The sequence below is a fragment of the Petaurus breviceps genome, unplaced genomic scaffold (genome assembly GCF_028583685.1).
Source record: "Petaurus breviceps papuanus isolate PSGF00001 unplaced genomic scaffold, PetGlider_PUasm1.0 189, whole genome shotgun sequence".
Lineage (NCBI taxonomy): Eukaryota > Metazoa > Chordata > Mammalia > Diprotodontia > Petauridae > Petaurus > Petaurus breviceps.
Window position 1 is genome coordinate 35,950,533 of NW_027185809.1, and position 19,390 is coordinate 35,969,922.

Genomic DNA, 19,390 nt, shown 5'->3' on the forward strand with positions numbered 1-19,390 from the left:
TCTCTCTATACTCTGCCCTTGTCAGCCCTCATCTAAAGCATTGTGTTCAGTTCTGGGTAGTATATAAATTGTCTTGCTTTCCCCCTCCCCCCCTCCAAAAAAAAAAGCCTTGCTCAAATCTAGGTAAGTTAGATCTATAGCATTTCCTTTATCTACTAATTTAATGACCATGTCAAAAAAAAAAGGAAGAGATTAGTCTGGCATGACTTATTTTTTGATGAAATTTTGCATAGTCACTGCTTCCCTTTCTAGATGTTCATTAACCATCTTTTTAATAATCCACTCTGGAATTTTCCCAAGAATCTAAGTCAAACTCATCAACCTAAAATTTGTTCTCTTCCCTTTAAAAAATATCGGGATATTTGCCTTTTTCCAATCTTCCATTTTCCCATGATCTTTTCAAAATTACTCCCAGTAGTTCAGCTGTCCTCCTTGCTGGTTATTTCAATATCAGAGGATGTCACTCCTCCAGGCTGGGTGACTTAAATTTGTCAAGGACAACTTGGTGCCATCTTTTTGCCATCTCCTTCTTTGAGTAAGCCATTTGTGTTCTATCATTTACAGCACAATGTGAATGTGCTTTGTCAGTGGCAGGGGAAAAGAGGCAGAATAAGAAATGAGCAGCTGTACCTTGTCTTTTTTCATAAGTTATTGGTGCTTTATCCACCCCCAGGCAAAACTCCAATCCTTTGTTTTCCCTTTTTTCCTCCCAGTAAAAGGATTATCTTTTTGTCATCATTAGCTTCCCTCAACAACCTCTGTCCAAGTTTTATCACTTCTGATTTTATTTTCAAGATCATACATCTTCTGTTTGGTCCTGCTTCCATCTTCTCTATGTTTCTTTTAAAAATCTAAGCTAGGGGTGGCTAGGTGGTTGTAGCGGCAAGCACCCCAAGCACGTCCTCAGGGTTTGCTGCTACCACAGGTTCCTGGATCTGCTTTGTTAAAGGAAAGCAACTCAAAATGGGTTAACAAGCTTACTTTAATCAGTCAGACATATATCGTTTACCTTGTTCAGGGGAAAAGTCGGCACCCCGAACTTCAAAGTATACAGGCAGAATTATCAAGACAGAAACAGATCAAGTAGACAGATTTCAAACTGTCCAACCATTACAACCATACCAAATCAACATCTGGGTTTTTCAAAGCCGGGGGGGCCCTGGACAACGGCTTCCCAGAATACAGATCAAATCACAGAACACTTCTCAAAGTGAGCCCCCAAAACAAAGCCTCAAATCAGGGTTTATATACCCTTCTCCTGGCTCAGAGAATGTAACAACCTTATTGACTCACTGGCCAATCAAGAAGTATCTACTGAAAAACAAGCCTCCCACCCCAGGCTTCAGGTGCACTTTAGCCTAGGGGCAGGGAAGATCTTTAAATTTGCATTCCCATTACAGTGGTGCAGTGAGTAAAGCACCAGCCCCAGAGTCAGGAGGACCCGAGTTCAGTTCCGGCCTCAGACACTTAACATCCACACAAAAAAAACTAGCTGTGTAACCTTGGGCAAGTTACTTAACCCCAATTGCCCTCCAAAAGGCAAAAAAAAAAAAAAAGTGGGGCGGCCAAGTGGCTCAGCGAGTAAGAGCACCCACTCCAGTGTTGGGATGACCTGGAGATCGAATCCTGGGCTCAGACACTCAGCACCACACCCAGAAATAACTGGCCATGTAACCTTGAGCAAGTTACTTAACCCCGATTGCTTAAAAAAAAAATCTAAGCTACTGGGTTCCCTGTGGATATATTGGTCTCTTCAGACAACTCCCATTTTTCCTCCTTGTTTTGAACTGTTTCCTTGATTTCTGAGCATATTTCATTCTTGAATATCTCACTCCTCCTGGGGCAACTTTCCCTGCAGAATTTAATCCACAGGATCCTCCCTCTTCTTCCTCTGAACTTTTTGGAATCTGTTTTTCCAAAATCTAGAGTGCTTGTTACACTGTGCCCAGATTTCCTCTTCTTCTTGATCAGAAGCACTAGAAGGGAATAATCACTTTCCTCCATTTTCCCCCAACTATTTTTAACCCAACAATTCCAACAATCAGTTCCTCTCTGTTGGTCATAATCAGACCCCAGAATCAGATTTCTCCCTTGTTTCCTCTACCTTTTGAAGGATGAAATGGTTATCAAGTCAGGTCAATGCCTTATTAGCTGTTCTGCCTTTGACTAAGAGGGAGGGGAAAAGGGAGGAAGAGATGGAGAGGGAGCTTTAGCAAATGTCTGAATCATTGAATATCCCTTCACTTCCATAAATATTTGTCAACTGATTATTGGTCATGCTTCTGTGTCAGGCATTTGGTGTTTACCAGGCTTGATCTACTTCCTTTTTCTGTCCTGGTGGTATGTAGTATATCCCCAATGACAAAATCACTCTTCTTTCTCCCTCCATTGTCTATTACTCAAATGTTCTCCATAATGCTTCCCTTATCTGATTCCTGAATTTCCTCACATAATTATACCTTCTTAATATATAAGGTTCCATTCACCCATCTTTTATCTATTCTGTTTTTTCTTTAATAAGGTATGCCTACCCAAAGCCACATTCTAGGGATAGGTTTTTATCCCACCAAGTCTCAGTTATACAATGAGGTCAATTCTTTTCACATGCATCAGTATCTCTATATTTCCTCTTGTTTGTCACCTAAATTTGAGGTATCTGAGAATAGATATTTGAGGCAAGGGTTTCTACTGGCTCATTTTTTTCCTATTTGTCTTCTGTAAACTTCCAAGTTCTCCATTGTAGTTATTTTTTGTGGTATCCTTTTTTTATTTTAAAGCCTTTTTAGTTACATTTCTCACTAAACATTTTTAGATGAACTTCATCTCTGGCCAGGAAAAGGTATCTTCCTCTATTTTAAGTTGTGGCCAGAAGTCCAAATCCCATTCTCTGACACCACCCTCTTAACCAGCTGTTCACTTCTCAGATCAGTTTTTCTCTGTTAGATTCCTTACCTTTAGTGGGTCATTGTGAGGAAAACATAGCTGATGTCTTCAGTTTCTTCCTCAAAATGACCATAATCTTTAGCACAACTTTTCAGGCTCATTCTGGAAGCATTGTTTATGCCCGTATGAATCACCAGAAGTGAATAGTTGTCATTCGTTTTGATAAATCTTGGAAGGATCCCTATTATGCTTTGAATACATGCCCTGTGGGAATCAATAGATTTCTGCATTATGATTTGGTGTAGAAATAGATGCCTCAGAACCCCTGAGCAGGGAATTTATCAGCTACTGTTACTCTTCTTCACCTGGTTGCTTCTGTCATTCTGTATCTTTTTGGACAACAAGTAGCTATTTCCTTCACAGAGTGTGTAGCTCCCTCCTCTTTTAACATTTTTACATGTAATTGGGGATAATTAATTATTAAACACTTTTTAACATTCATTTAAAACTTTTATGCTCCAAATTTTAACCTTCACTCCCTCCCTTCCCCCACTCATTGAGAAGGTAAGCAATTAGATATAGGTTATACATGTGCAGTCATGCAAAACATATTTCCATGTGAAAGAAAACTCAGACCAAAGGGGGAAAATCCAAGAAAAAAAAGCAAATAATGCTTCAATCCACATTAATACTCTATCAGTTCTTTCTCTGGAGGTGGAGAGCATTTTTCATCATAAGACCTTCAGAGCTGTCTTGGATCATTGTATTGCTGAAAACAGCTAAGTCATTCACAGTTCTTCATTGTACAATATTTTCTGTTGCTGTGTACAATGTTCTCCTGGTTCTTCTCACTTCACATTGCATCAGTTCATGTAAGTCTTTTCAGGTTTTTCTGAGAGCATCCTGCTCATCATTCCTTATAGCACAATAGTATTCTATCACAATCATATGCAACAACTTGTTCAACCATTCCCCAATTGATGGTCATCCCCTCAATTTCCAATTCTTTACCACCACAAAAAGAGCTGCTATAAATATTTTTGTACATATATATGTCCTTTTTCTTTTTGTTTTTTTTTTCATCTCTTTGTGTTACAGACCTAGTAGTGGTTATTACTGCATCAAAGGGTATGCATGGTTTTATAGTTCCAAATTGTTCTACAGAATGGCTGAATCAGTATACAACTTCACCAACAGTACATTAGTGTCTCAATTTTCCCACATCCCCTCTAATGTTTGTGATTTTCCTTTTCTGTCATATCTGATCTGATAAGTGTGAGATGGTACTCGGAGTTGTTTTAATTTGCATTTCTCTAGTGATTCAGAGCATTTATTCATATTACTATAGATAGCTTTGATTACTTTATCCAAAAACTGCTGTTCATATCCTTTGACCATTTTTTTTTTAAGCAATCAGGGTTAAGTAACTTGCTCAAGGTTACACGGCCAGTTATTTCTGGCTGTGGTGCTAAGTGTCTGAGCCTGGGATTCGATCTCCAGGTCATCCCGACACTGGAGCCTGTGCTCTTACTCGCTGTGCTACCTGGCCGCCCCAGTCCTTTGACCATTACCAATTGAGGAATGACTCTTTATTTTTATAAAATTTGACTCACTTCTCTATATATTCGAAAAGTAAGACCTTTATCAGAGAAAACTGCTGTGACAATTTTTTCACAGTTATGATTACTATGTATTTCCCTCCAGTCTATTTTCCCCATTTATCTCTCTCTCTGTCCTTTCATTCTATCCATCCTCAAAGTGTTTTGCTTCTGACGTTTACCTCCTCTAATCCACTCTCCCTTCCATCAAGCCTCCCCTTCTGTTATCCCCTTTACCCCTCCTATTTTCCTGTAGAGTAAGATAGATTTCTATACCAAATTGAGTATGTATATTATTCCCTCTGGTTCATGTGCTCCACTCCTCCTCCCCACTTCCCCCATCTTTCCCTTTACTCTAAAAGCTCCTTCATGCCTCTTTTATGTGAGATAATTTGCCTCATTCTACTTCTCTCTTTCCCTTCTCCCAGTGCATTCTCTTTCCCACCCCTTAATTTTACTTTTTTAGGTAATCATCCCAGTATATTCAACTCATATTCATGCCCTCCATCTATGTATACTTTTAACTGCTCTAATAATGAAAAAGTTTTTAGGAGTTATTCATTTTCCCATGTAGGAATGTAAACAGTTTAACCTTACTGAATCCTTTATGATTTCTCTTTCCTGTTTACCTTTTTATATTTCTCTTAAGTCTTGTATTTGAAAGTCAAATTTTCTATTCAGCTCTGCTCTTTTCATCAGGAATACTATTTCATTGAATATCCATTTTTCCTCTGAAGGATTATACTGAGCTTTGCCCTGTTCTTTTGTGAGTTCTTGCCTCTCTAGAATTTGTTTTGAGATATTATTTAAAGTTAATATGGGGAAATTTGGAGGGGAAATTTAGGAGAGCTTAGGCAAGTCCCTGCCTTTTCCCTGCCATCTTGGTTCCACCCCTATCCTCCCTTTTCTTTAAGAAGAGCCTCATAACACAGTGTTAGAGGGGAACTGGGAAAACCCACTGGATTTGGATTCAAATTCCAGCCTCAATTCTGTCACTAATTAGGTATGGTGCCTCTCATAAATCACTTTACCTCTCTAGTAGATCTCTGTTTCTTCATAATTGGAAGAGGAGGAGAATAAATATTATTTTACTAACTTCTAACCCTAAGAGTCAATGAGATCATAATATAATTTGTTAGATGTAACAACTTGCAATTCACCTTCAAAGAAATCTTACAGAATTGACTTTCAGTTTGGACTTAGGCCTAAAACTGGGTGTTGTCACAACCTACTTTAGGATCTAAAATTATGAATCATGGATCTATCTGAAAATAATAAGCTTCTTGACTGGTTGGAGGAGGAGATGGGAATAAGAGTCTCAAAGCTATTTTTGAGCTCTAACTCTATAGATTAATTTTTCCTTTCCCTTCTCCATGTAACTCTCTTCCCCTCTCTAACCTAGTGAGAAAGTATCATCTTCTCTCCCCTACCTCATGTCTTTTCCCCAATTGAAGCCTCGCTCTTTGTTTCTTTAGGGACATTTAATTCTCCCTGACAATCTGGAGTGTGAAGAAGCATTCTTTCTTTTTTAATATTTTATTTTTTCCAATTACACATAAAAAATTATTTTAATCTACATTTTTTTTACAATTTTGAGTTCCAGATTCTCTCCCATCCTTCTTCTCTTCTCCCCCACCAAATCATTGAGAAGGCAAGAATTTGATGAAGGTTATACGTGTACAGACATGCAAAATATATACTGGTCATACAAAAAAATAAAGAAAATGAAGGAAATTTTTAAAAATAGTGTGCTTTGACTTGCATTCAGATTCTATCAGTTCTTTCTCTGGAACTGAATCGCATTTTTCATTGTAAGTCCTTCAGAATTGTCTTGGATCTTGGTATTGTTGAGAATAGCAAAGTCATTCACAACTGATCATCATGCAATATTGCTGCTATGTATACAGTGTTTTCTTGGTTCTGCTTACTCTACTTTGCATCAGTTCATGTTAAGTCTTTCTGGGTTTTTCTGAAAGCATCCTGCTCATCATTTCTTATAGCACAGTAGTATTCCATTCGCAATCATACACAACAGTTTGTTCAGCCATTCCCCAATTGATGGAATCCTCTCAGTTTGCAGTTCTTTACTACCACAAAAAGAAATGCTATAAATATTTTCATACACATAGGTCTTTTTCTTTAAAAAAAATCTCTTTGGGATACAGACTTCTTAGAGGTTATCGCTAGGCCAAAAGGTATGCACAATTGTGTAGCCTCTTCAACATTGTTCTACAGAGTGGTTGAATCATTTCACAATCCACCAACAGTGCATTAGTGTCCCAATTTGCCCACATCCCTTCCAACATCTATCACTTTCCTTTTTTATTGTATTAGCCCATCTGATAGGTGTAAGTACTACAGAGTTGTTTTGATTTGAATTTCTCTAATCAAGAGTGATTTAAAGCATTTTTTCATATGCCTATAGATAGTTTTGATTTCTTTGTCTGCAATCTTCCTGTTCATATCCTTTGACCATTTATCAACTGAGGAATGGCTTGTATTCTTATAAATATGACTGAGTTCTCTATATATTAAGAACTCACTATTTGGCAAGAGCTGCTGGGAAAATTGGAAAGCATTTTGGCAAAAACTAGGTGTAGACCAACACCTCACATCATATACCAAGATAAGGTCAAAATGAATACATGATTTAGATATAAAAGATGATACCATAAATGGGAAAACTGGGATGCCAATAATTCGCTGTTGGTGGACAGTTGTGAACTGATCTAACCATTCTGGAGAGCAATCTGGAACTATGCCCAAAGGACTATAAAACTGTACATATCCTTTGAATCAGCAATACCACTGGTAGGTCTGTATCCCCGAGATAAAAGGGGGTGGGAAGAACCTATTTATACCAGCTCTTTTAATGGTGCCCATCAACTGGGGAATAGCTGAACAAGTTGTGATATATGATTGTGAATGGAATATTGTTAGGCTATAAGAAATGAGATGCAGGATGATTTCAGAAAAACCTGGGAAAACTTACATGACTGATACAAAGTAAAGTGAGCAGAACCAAGAGAACGCTGCACACAGTAACAGTAATAATGTACAACAAAGAACTGTGAATGACTGAATGAATCAGCAATACAGTGTTCCAAGACAATCCCAAAGGACTCATGATGAAAAATGTCATTTGCCTCCAGAGAAAGAACTGATTTTGTCTGAATATGGACTGAACATACAATTTTTCACTTTCTTTCCTTTATTTTTTGTTCAAGTCTTCTTGCATGAAATGACTAATATGAAAATGTTTTACATGATTGCACATATATAATCTATATCAAATTGCTTTCTATTTCAGGGAGGAGGGAGGGGAGAGGAGGGATAGAATTTGAAATTCAAAACTTACAAAAAAACAATGAATGTTTAAAAAAATGTTTTACATGTAATTAGGGGAAAATAAAATATCATTTAAAAGACAAAGACAAATTGTTCTTATCCCAAAAGTTTAGATCTTTGTTTTTATCAAACATGATATTTCTATGGTCATTTCCTACTGAGTATTGTGTACCTATGTGGTTCCACTGATCCACCACTCTATTTCTTTTTTTTTTTAAAGCAATTGGGGTTAAGTAACTTACTCAAGGTTACACGGCCAGGTGTTTCTGGGTGGGTGCTAAGTGTCTGAGCCCGGGATTCGATCTCCAGGTCGTTCTGACACTGGAGCCAGTGCTCTTACTCGCTGTGCTACCTGGCCACCCTACCACTCTATTTCTTAAGCCAGTACCAGATGTTTTGATGATTACCCTTTGTAATACGGTTTGTGATCTGATATGGCTAGGCACCTCCCTTTACATTTTTTTATTGATTCAACTTGATATTCTTCACTTTTTGGTCTTCCAGATGAATTTTGTTATTTTTTTGTAGTTCTATAAAATAATTTTTTGGTTGTTTAGTTGCTATGGCACTGAATAAGTATATTAATTTAGGTAGAATTATTTCATTATATTGCCTCAGTTTTCCCATGAGCAATTAATATTTTCCAGTTGTTTAGATCTGATATTATATGTGTAAAAAGTGTTTTGTACCTATGCTCATATAATTCCTGGATTTGTCTTGGCAGGTAGACTCCCAGGTATTCTGTATTGTCTGCAGTTATTTTACATGAAATTTCTCTTTCTTTCTCTTGCTTCTGGACTCTGTTGGTAATATATAGAAATGCTGACAATTTATGTGGGTTAAGAGACATTCTTTGAGTCCCTTTACCATCCCCTGCTGGAGGGAGATCAGCCTACACAGATTATCACAGTCAAAGTTGGCCCTGGTAAAAATACAAATGTGAGATTGATGAAAATCAGTATACTCCTCATTCCTCATGTTTGTTAGGATTTCCAGCCTTTTAAAAAAAAACTGCTTTAGCCCAAAACACTTGGTTAAAATTTTATGCCAATTGGAATAATTGTATTAGGTAATGGAGTCAGCTTAGGTTATTTGTTGGAATAGATAATCTTCAAGGTCTCATACAGAGATAGGGACCTGCCCCTCTCTCTGACCTTTGCCTCTTTTTTCTTTCTTTTCTGCCCAGGATCCTAAAGGATTTCCAGTGGGTTTGTTGTGGCAAAACTCCACAACAATCCTCAGTGACATCTGTGGTCCAGTCTCACAAATGGAAGATCTTCTATGCCCCTCATCCTAAGGATATTCTTTGGTGAGCCTTCTTCCTCTTCCTCTTCAGAGCTCCTTTGAGGCTAGAGGAGGCCAATGACTCCACTGTCATGTACAGAGCACTGGACAGGGATACAAGTTGACCAAGTTTCAGTACTACTTCTATGGCCTTGGGAAAGTCACCCATCTCCTGGTATGGACTGGATAATATTAGCTCGTATTTTATACAGCTTTATTTAAGGTTGGCAGAACACTTTAGATCTATTACCTCATTTGATCCTCACAGCAATCTTGTGAGGTGGATATGATTTTATTTTACAGATGAGCCGACTAAAGTTAAGCAGTAAAAATGACTCGCCCAGGGTCAAATAGCTAGTAAATGTTTGAGGCAGGATTAACACTTAGATCTTCCTGATACCAAAGTCTCAGACTCCATTTAGTGTACCATTTAGCTGCCCATTTCCACTCCAAATCCTTTGATCTTATGACTGGCCCCCTCATAAGATCCTATACCTCCCTTTAGCCCAGCTTCATCACTACAGAGCTATCCCCTGACATGAATGGTCTCTGCTTTTGTTAAGGACATCCATCTACAAGCCCTTTAAGTATAACCAGCCCCATAGCAGGACTGTGCCTATTCCTGGCTGAACGTGGGACAGGACTATATAGATTCATGGTAGTCCTGGACTCAAACTCCTCTACACACAGTGGCTATATGGTTCATATTTTTAGCCCAGCTCGGGAACTCAGACAAAATAAGATAATGCCTTTCTGGAGGAAAAAGAGCCCACCTCAATCTTCCTTCCATTCAAGGAAGGGACCTAGAAACCTCTTCAAAATAGGTGGAGGAACAAGAGATAAATTTACCTCCTATGTACTTCAGAGAAGTCAGGTGCCTATGGATCAGTGCAGGGAGGAAGCAGCCACATGGAACTTCTAGGGACACAAAAGAGAGTGACCCTGCCTTGTTTAGAAATAAAGCAAAGCTACCCTGGGTTCAGTCTGTTCCTTGTGGAACTCTCTTCTTTCACAGCTCTTCTTCCATCCCTTAGGGAGCACCTATCCATCCGTGGATTTTACTGGTGGGGGCGTTTCTTATTTCTCAACTCTTCCCTCTTCATCCTGATCTTCTTCCTCACCACACCGAGCATTGTTATCAACACCATGGACATGTTCAATGTCACTCGATCCATCGAGAAACTCCAGGTGCTCCTTCAACTTGAGCAGGGAGGAATGGGCAGGAAGTGTGGGTGGGAGTGGCAGGAAGGCATCCCAGGGAAAGAGGAGTGTATTCCCATTCTTGGTTTGTGATAATCCCACATAAAAAAAATGTACTCAGGAGAAGACTGGTGACTCCTCACTAACCTCATAAATCTATGGAGGTACAATCCAGTAATTGACAGAAGGGTTGATAGTTTTCTTCATTCTAAAAGCTGGAGTTCTTAACCTTTTCATGTTGTGGACCCATTTGGCAATCAGGTGAAAGGATCATATTCTTAGGATTCCTCAGAATAATATTTTAAATGCATAAAATAAAATACCTAAGATTAATAAGAAAACAAATTGGATTGGTGTAGTTGTCCAAATATTTTTAAAAACAAGTTTTTGGATCCCAAGTTAAGAACCCTGCTTTAAGATGAATTCAGGATATCTTCAGTCTTGAAGGTTGAAGTTGAGGAAATAGGAGGAGTAAGGACTACAGATTTATTCCAACGTCAGTGTAGGCAGGTTAACCTCCAGTCAGGAGTCAGCCTTTGAGTCTGGTTTAAACCCTGAACTAGTTAGGATGTCATGAGTATGCAGAAGGTGTAGCAAGGGGAGGTTAGGGCAATTGGGAAGTGAGGTATCCCATTGGAGGTGGTAAGGACTAATGATTAACAGTACTCTCTCAGTTTAAAAAAAAATCCTTGGGCACATCTGTGTTAGAGATCAGGTGATTACTCTGACATATCTTAGAACCAACCAAGCTATTACCACTACCTAGAATTCTCAAGTCAAATTTGGGTAGAAATTAAGTGAGTAGTCTGACAGTTTCCCTAAGCTCCCAAGATACTTAGCCCTCATCATTTATTCTCCCATCCCTGGAGATGGTCCCACACCTCCCCTTCCCAGAGGACAAGCACATTTAAAATATCTGTGATTCAATAGTTAGGGACTATGAAGAGCTCTTAATCCCATTTCCAAGTCTCTAAACCCAAGGTTAGTTACCATCTACCTCTCCTCCATCCTCCCAACATTATATATCTTCACACACACACACACACACACACACACACATGCACGCACACACACACATGCACACACACACACTAACCTCCATGTTCGTAGAGATCACGCCCTCTGCATGGCACCAGACCTGGGGGAGAGAAAGTTAGCTTGTACCATGCCATTTCCCTGGGCAAGTTTTCCAATAATCCCAGAAGCCAGCTGAACTTTCTGGGAAAGAGGGTGGTGTAGGGTTGGCCACCCCATACAGTGATATCACAATGCTAGATTTATGTCATCACATAACATAAAATAGATGGGAAATGGCATTCAGAAATGATAGGTTTGGTGTCATATCACCATGCCTAGGTTGTGCATATGAGGGAGGTGATGAAGACAGGGGGAATGGAAAGAGCTCTAGATCTAGGACCAAAAGACCAGAGTTCAAATTTTGACATTGCTGCTTACTTACTAACTGTAAACTTTATACTAATCATTGAGCCTCTCTGGACCTATTTCATCTATAAAATAAAAGGGTTAAGCTAGATGATCTTGGAAGGCCCTTTTCAGCACAAGTACTTAGCCTATGACTGTATTCTAGGTTCTTTTTGTATTTCCTACATGTTTCACAGTGCCTGGCACATTCTCCGGGCAGGCAGCATTGACCTGTTTTAGCTATGAAAGTTTGGGAAGGGTCATAGATTTGAGTTGAAAGAACCTTAGACGTCATCTAGTCCAATTCCCTCATTTCATAGACAAAGAGACTAGGACACAGTCTTTGTTGTTTTTTTATTTAGCATTTTATTTTCCTCCAATTACTTGTAAAAAAAAATTTTCAACATTTGCTTTTAAAACTGAGTTCTAAATTCTCTCCCTCCCTCCCCACTCCCCTCATTGAAGGCAAGCAATTTGGCATAGGCTATACATGTGGGACACAAAGTCTTAATAGGGAGTAAGTGGCAAAGTCAGAATTTGAACCCAGATCTTCAGACCCCAAACCCAGCATTCTTTCCTCTGTACCCATGGCAAAGTTCAGTGAGTTGGGAAAAATGTGTGGTAACCTGACTGTGAAACTGAAGACAGAAAAAAAGAGGGAGACCCATGCATGTTCCAGACTGTTGCAGATGACAAATTCATAAGGAAAGTAGTACTCCCCACTAATCCCAACCCTACTGCCCCTTATTCCCTACAGAATCCCATTGTGACCCAGTTTTTCTCCTGCGTGCTACTGTGGGCTTTCACTGTGACCCTTCCCTTTATCGTCTACTCTTCCTCCTTTTTGGAGGCACACTGGACTAGGTAAGCCCTGCCCCCCTTCATTTCTATAACTTTGGTACTCTAATGCTCATTTAATGATGATGAACTGAGTCTGCTCTCAAAGACAGGTTTTAAATCTTTTTAAGATCCTGGGGTCAATTCTTCTTGGTGAAATCCTCCAATGGCTTAGAATTCTTAATTCTTTACTTGGTGTGTGGACCCATACACAAAGACGTAGAGGATTTCATAATCCGAACATTCCAGGGTCAACAGGATATTCCTAGGTTCTGTCCGTGCTCTGTACTAAGGAATTAATGATAATAACAACTAGCTTTTATATAATGCTTTCTAGTTTGTAAAGTGCCTTACAGCTCATTTAATCCTCACAACAACCATGAGAGGTGGGTGCTACTATTATCCCCATTTTACAGATAAGGAAACTGAAATGGTAAGAGATTAAGTGACTCGCCCCCTGTCACACAACTCTTAAGCATCTATGGCAGGATTTGAACTCACTTCTTCATGACTCCAAGTCCGGAGCTAGAATTAGTTTCTTAGTCCCAGGTTTTGAGGATCTCGAAGCAAATTTATCCAGGGAAAGTTATATACCAGGTGATGATAGAATCTTTTCAGAGCTTCATGTCAGAAACAATTGAAGAATGAATGGACATTGGAGTAATCAAAACTTCCAGAGAGAGCTTAATTTAATTAATAGATTGGTTGATTGATTAATGGGGCAGGATTCAGATTAGATAGGATGGGTTGGGAGAATTCAGGTTGTCACCAAGGCTCATCTGAGCAAGGGCTTAAGAGCTGAAATGAATCTGGCGTGCTATCAAAGGGAAAGAACAGTGAGGAAATTAAGGCCCAATTTTGGAATAGGAGGGCCCAATGCCCACCTACTCCATCATTTCTCCTACAGTCAGCTTTTCTAGGAATCTAAATGAAGAAAGCAAAAGAGGAGGAAAAATTAGAAGGAAGAAGGAAGGTTTTATTTTTTTCTAATTTTATTTTTTATTCTCAACTTAAGCACCAAAAATCCCCCAGCATTTACATAGCAGAACACAAAAAGAGGATTGTATATAAAATCACAAATCATCATTTTGCACTATTTGCTTTTTTAAAAAGTATATAATAAATCCTACATATTTCTCTCACAGCCATACCATTTTCCCTACTTCCTTTTTTATTTAATATTATATTTTAGTCATTACATGTAAAAACAATTTTTAACATTTGTTTTTTAATTGCATTCCAAATTCTTTGTCTCCCTTTTTCCTCTGACCCTTCATTGAGAAGGCAAGTAAATTGATATAGATTATGCATGTGTAGTCATGCAAAATGGATTTCCATATTAGTTGTATTGTGAAAGAAAATACAAACCAAAAAAAAAAACCCCAAGAAAAATAAAGTTAAAAAAAAGTAAGCTCTGATCTTCATTCAGATTCTATCACTTCCTTCTCTGGGTGTGGATAGCATTTTTTCATCATAAATTCTTTGGAATTGTCTTGGTTTATTGTCTTGCTGAGAATAGCTAAATCATTCCCAGCTAATCATCATACAATATTGCTATTACTGTGTATAATGTTCTTTTGGTTCTGCTCATTTCACTTTGCATCAGTTCATACAAGTCTTTCCAAGTTTTCCCAAGAGCATCCTGCTTGTCATTTCTTGTAGCGCAATAGTATTCCTTCACAATCATATACCAAATTGGATGAGTCATTCTCCAGTTGAGAGATATTCCCTCAACTTCCGATTTTTGCCACCACTAAGAGAGCTGCTATAAATATTTTTGTATGTATAAGTCCTTTTCCTTTTTGTTTTATATCTCTTTGTTTTTATTTTATTTATTTTAATTTTCAACATTCACTTCCATAAGATTGTGAGTTCCAAATTTTCTTCCCCTCTCTCCTTTCCCCCCACTCCAGGATGGCATGCAATCTAATATAGACTTTACATATATATATTCATATTAAACATATTTTCACATTAGTCATGTTGTAAAGAGTAATTAGAACCAATGGGAGGCCTCTGAGAAAGAAGAAACAAACAAACAAAAAAGAGCAAATAGTATCCTTTGATCTGCATTCAGACTCCATAGTTCTTTTTCTGGATGTGGACAGCATTTTCCATCATGAGTCTTTTGGAGTTGTTTTAGATCCTTGCACTGCAAAGAAGAGGTAAGTCTATCAAAGTTGGTCATCGCACAAGGTTGCTGTTACTATGTACAATGTTCTCCTGGTTCTGCTCACTTCACTCAGCATCAGTTCATGTAAGTCTTTCCAGGTTTTTCTGAAGTCCACCTGTTCATCATTTCTTATGGAACAATAGTATTCCATTACATTCATATAATACAACTTGTTCAGCCATTCCCCAATTGGTGGACATCCCCTCAACTTCCAATTCTTGGTCACCACAAAAAGAGCTGCTATAGATATTTTTGTACATGTGGGAAGAAGGAAGGCTTTAAAGAAGGATTTGAGAGGGTTGGGAGAAAATGGAATGTTTTTCCCATCATTCCCTCCTTAACCTGAGCCATGCTGATTCAGTGTGCTTTAGTTGTCTGAGTGCCAGACTTGGAGTCAGGAAAACTTGTATTTACATGCCACATTCACACTTAGCAGCCTGTGGGACAACCGTGACCAAGTCACGTCAACTTTCTGAGTATCAGTTTCTCCAAACTGTCAAGTAGAGATAATGCTTAGGTAACCTATCACACAGTGACTATAAAGCTCAAATGAGATGATATATGTAATACATACATACATGTAAACAGCTAGATGGCACGGTGGACAAAGCACCAGGCCTAGAGTCGAGAAGATGCTTCTTATCTGCCTCAGTTTCCTCATCTGTAAAATGAACTGGAGAAAGAAATGGCAAACCACTCCAATACCTCTGCCAAGAAAACCCCAAACAGGGTCACTAAGAGTCAGAAACAACTAAAATGACTAAACCACAACAACAAATATAAAGTCCTTTGTAAACTTCAAATCACTAGCAAATTCATCGTATCTTAGGACACCAGATACAAAGCTGGTAGAGCCCTCAGGGGCCATTCAGTTCCACCCTCTCATTTATTCTTGTTGTTGTTAATCTCCCAATTCTGACCTTGGTCTTCCACTTTGACTGTGTAAACCTATATCCCATGACTCTGATCTTATTTTTCAGCCATCGTCTTGTTTTGCCTTAGTCCTAGGTAAGAAGATGCCCTGCTGGAACTACATTTATCCCCTCTCTCTATAATAATAGTAATAATTATAACAATCATAGTTAACATTTATATAGTGCTTTAAGGCTTGCAAAACACTGTACATATTCCATTGCCACAACAACCTCATCTCACCATCATAACATGTGTGATGAGATAGTTGAAGATGGAAACCATGTTCCTTCTAAGTCTTTTTGCCAGGCACAACAAGGTTAATTCATTCGCCCTTTGTATATAGTTTACCTACTGTGAATGAGGTAGATGCTATTATTATCTCCATTTTACAGATGAGGAAGCTGAGTCTGAGAGAGCTTATGTGACTTTCTTGGTTACCATTTTAGTGGGGGAACAAAGAGTAGATTACTGGATGTGGAAATCAGGTGATAAAAAGAATTTGGTACCTGATCAGAAGTGGGAGATAAAATCAAAACACTATTTTTTCTTCTCTCCCACTTTATACACTAGTTTAAAGTTCAAAAGAAACTATTTTAAGTAATATTGATGCTATAAATTCTTTTTATATCACCCCCACTTTCTAGTAACCTGCTTCCTCCACTATACATAATCCTTCCTTGTAATAAAAGTTAAACAAAACAAATGGACATATCAGTCATATATGATGTTATATGCAGCATTCCATACCCATAGCCTGTTGTGTTTCTGTTGGAAGGACAATAGATAATTTCTCCCAAATCATCCCTCTAGCTTGCTGTCCCTGTAGATAATATTCCCTATGAGAAAACATGAGCATCCTTTGAAAGGTCCAGACTAGCCCAGTAGAATATTATCATTACATGTTGCTACCTATGAGTATGGATTTAAGAAAAAGACATTGGAGCTTAAGGTCCTATGGTAATTTAAGACTTCAGTCGTGATGTCAATTCCTCCGATATTTCTTTTTAGATTGTGCAAAATTTTAGTCTCTTTGACTCTCTTTGCTTCTTTCTCATCACTGAATATTTCCCTCTTTTTGTCCCCTAGGTCACACCGAAATCTGTTCACAGTATATAAGTGTTACTTCTTTCTAGTGTTCATGGTGATCATCTTGCCGTCATTGGGCCTGACCAGGTAGGCAGAGCACATCCAGCCATCTTCATTCCCTTAAATGGTCCCTTACCTGAGTCATCCATCTCCCTGCCCAACAAAGGGATGCAAATACTATAATTCAATTCAACCAGTCTTTATTGGAACCTACTATGTTCCCAGTACAGTTTCTGATGCTGTGGGAGTTATAAAGTATTGGTTTTAGGGAATTTATAATCTTATTTAGGGAGACATATACATTTGTCAACAGTCATATAACCATGCTAAAAAAAAAAACACAGCTTAATGCTTCCTTAGGGTACACTAATAAAATGTACTGAGTGCCCAGAACAAGGCACATGATAATCCTGGAACAAATCACATCCCAAGTAATGGTTTCAAATTGTGAGTACCATATTTAGCATGGTACATTGACATTTAACTTGGGATTATATTTAAGGGTAATAACTAGTAAGTAAAGGGTACTCAACCTTGCCATACAAAGATTAAGGGAACTAACCTTGTTGTGCCTGGAGAAAAGATTTCAAAGGAATATGGTTCCCATCTTCAACTCTTTGTATAGCTATAATAATATGAAAATATTATTTTCATAATATGAAAAGAATGGTAGATATTCTTTGAAATTCCGTCAGGAATCCACAATTATCAATGATGTTCATCAGTAAGTTCATCAATGATGAAACCTATTACTCACATCCTGATAGAAGAAAGGTTGTGGACTCAAGATTTATCTCTTAAATAAATAAGTTTTTGGTCAGGATCATTGGGCAAATTTACTTTACTTGGTTAATTATATTTGTTATAAGGGTTGTTATAAGGGTTTATTTTTCTAATGGGGTGGGGGTGGAAAGGAGAGGGGAAACAAGGGTAGGAAAGAAGAAGTAGAAGGAGGAGGAGGAACATTCATTTTATTTGGTGTTTGTTGAGTCAAAGGTTTTTTTTAAAAAAGACTTGTAAGATACCAAAAAAAATTTCAAGAGGAAAAAGATTAATAAAATTTACAGGAAACCGATTTCAATTCAATATAAAAAAGAACTTCCAGAAAAATTATTTAGGGATTAGATTTAATCTATGATTTCATTGGTAAAAGAACTCCCCTGTGAGGAAATTCCCCCTACCAATGCAGGTTGACACATTCTTTGCAACTTGAAATCTTAGGCAGTTGTCTAGAGACTGAGTGGTTAAGATGTGTCTGGGATGACACAGCCAGTATGTATTAAATTCTGGACTTGAACTTACATTTTCTTTTTGCTTCAAGGCTGGGCTATTCCCCTTATGGGAGGCCAATAAAGAGAGACTACTACCTGCTTTTCAGAGAGAGATGTTGCATAAGTGATCCCCACATTAGGTAGGTAAATTGGTCTGGATGACCTGGAGTGGAGGCAGTAGAAGAGGAAGAGCAGAGAGAAATGGACTTGGAAAGGAATTTGGTGTGTTTGGGGATATTGCAGAGATGTTCCTAGTGGAATCACTGGGATTCTAACACAAAGAAGAGCTGAGAACCAGAGGCTGTGGAGAAACAGGAGTAGTCAGAGGAAAATGGGATATCTGATTTACTGCTCATTTTCTGTTTCCCTTCTTCCTGCAAGTTTGGATCTTTTCTTCCGATGGCTCTTTGACAGCGCCTTTTTGGACCATGCAGAACTGAAGTTCCAGTGAGTACTCACAGCCATTGCTTTTTGGCGTGTCTACCATGTGTGTATTTGTAGGTGTACACTATTGGTATATCATGTTGAATGTGTGTGTTCATCCCCCCAAGGCTACATGTTTGTAAACACTTTGTTTGCACATGTATGTACAATGGTAGGAGAACATGTCCTTGCCCTTCCTCCAGCTGCCACATTCACAAGGAGCCACTTTTTCACCTCAGTAGCTACAGGGCTCGGTGGATTGAATACTGGACTGAAGTTGGGAAGACCTGAGGTCAAATCCTGCCTCAGACATTTACCGTCAGTCACTAATTGTGACCCTGGGCTAGTCAATTAACTTCTCTCTTTCTCAGTTTCCTCAGCTATAAAGTGGGGATTATAATAGCATCCATCTCCTAGGACTATTGTCATAGTCTCATAATCAATAAACATTTATAAAGTGCCTACTATGTACTCAGCACTGGAAATAAAAATAAGATGAAGAAAGACAGTTTCTGCCCTCCAGGGGCTGGGGAGGGGGCAGGGGGCAGCCCCGGGAGTGTGATATTTATGGAACTGCTCCAGTGGAGTAGTAGATGGGGAATGAAGTAAGCTGGAAAATTCTGAGCCCTCTGTAAAGGGAGGCTTTGGGGAGAATTTATTCCTCTACCCTCCAGCCCTCCAGTCAGAGGGGAAGGGCATCTGAGAGTGCTGAGGAGGTTGTGAGGATCAGAGATAATATTTATAAAGTTCTTGGCATGGTGCCTAACGCATAGTAGGTGCATAATGTTTTCCTTCCTTCTTTATTTCTTTCTTTCCTTCCTTCATTGTGTGGGGAATACATTTATATAATACTTTTTCTCCTCTTCCTGACTTTCTGTGTTCCCCTCTTTTTTTACCTCTTCTATTTTTTCTCTTTCTTTTCCTGTATTGATCTTGACTTTTACCTCACT

General features: G+C 38.5%; 1 protein-coding gene across 3 annotated transcripts in view; it reads left to right on the top strand.

Annotated features, from left to right (window-relative positions):
• Window positions 1-19,390, top strand: part of TMEM63C (transmembrane protein 63C) — a 119,018-nt gene that overhangs the window by 88,347 nt on the left and 11,281 nt on the right. For all 3 annotated transcript variants that reach the window (XM_069092288.1, XM_069092287.1, XM_069092289.1), the window contains exons 15-19: window positions 9,016-9,138; window positions 10,148-10,301; window positions 12,493-12,599; window positions 16,747-16,833; window positions 18,399-18,464. In XM_069092288.1, the coding sequence (XP_068948389.1) occupies window positions 9,016-9,138; window positions 10,148-10,301; window positions 12,493-12,599; window positions 16,747-16,833; window positions 18,399-18,464 (537 nt within the window). The remainder of the gene's footprint in view (window positions 1-9,015; window positions 9,139-10,147; window positions 10,302-12,492; window positions 12,600-16,746; window positions 16,834-18,398; window positions 18,465-19,390) is intronic.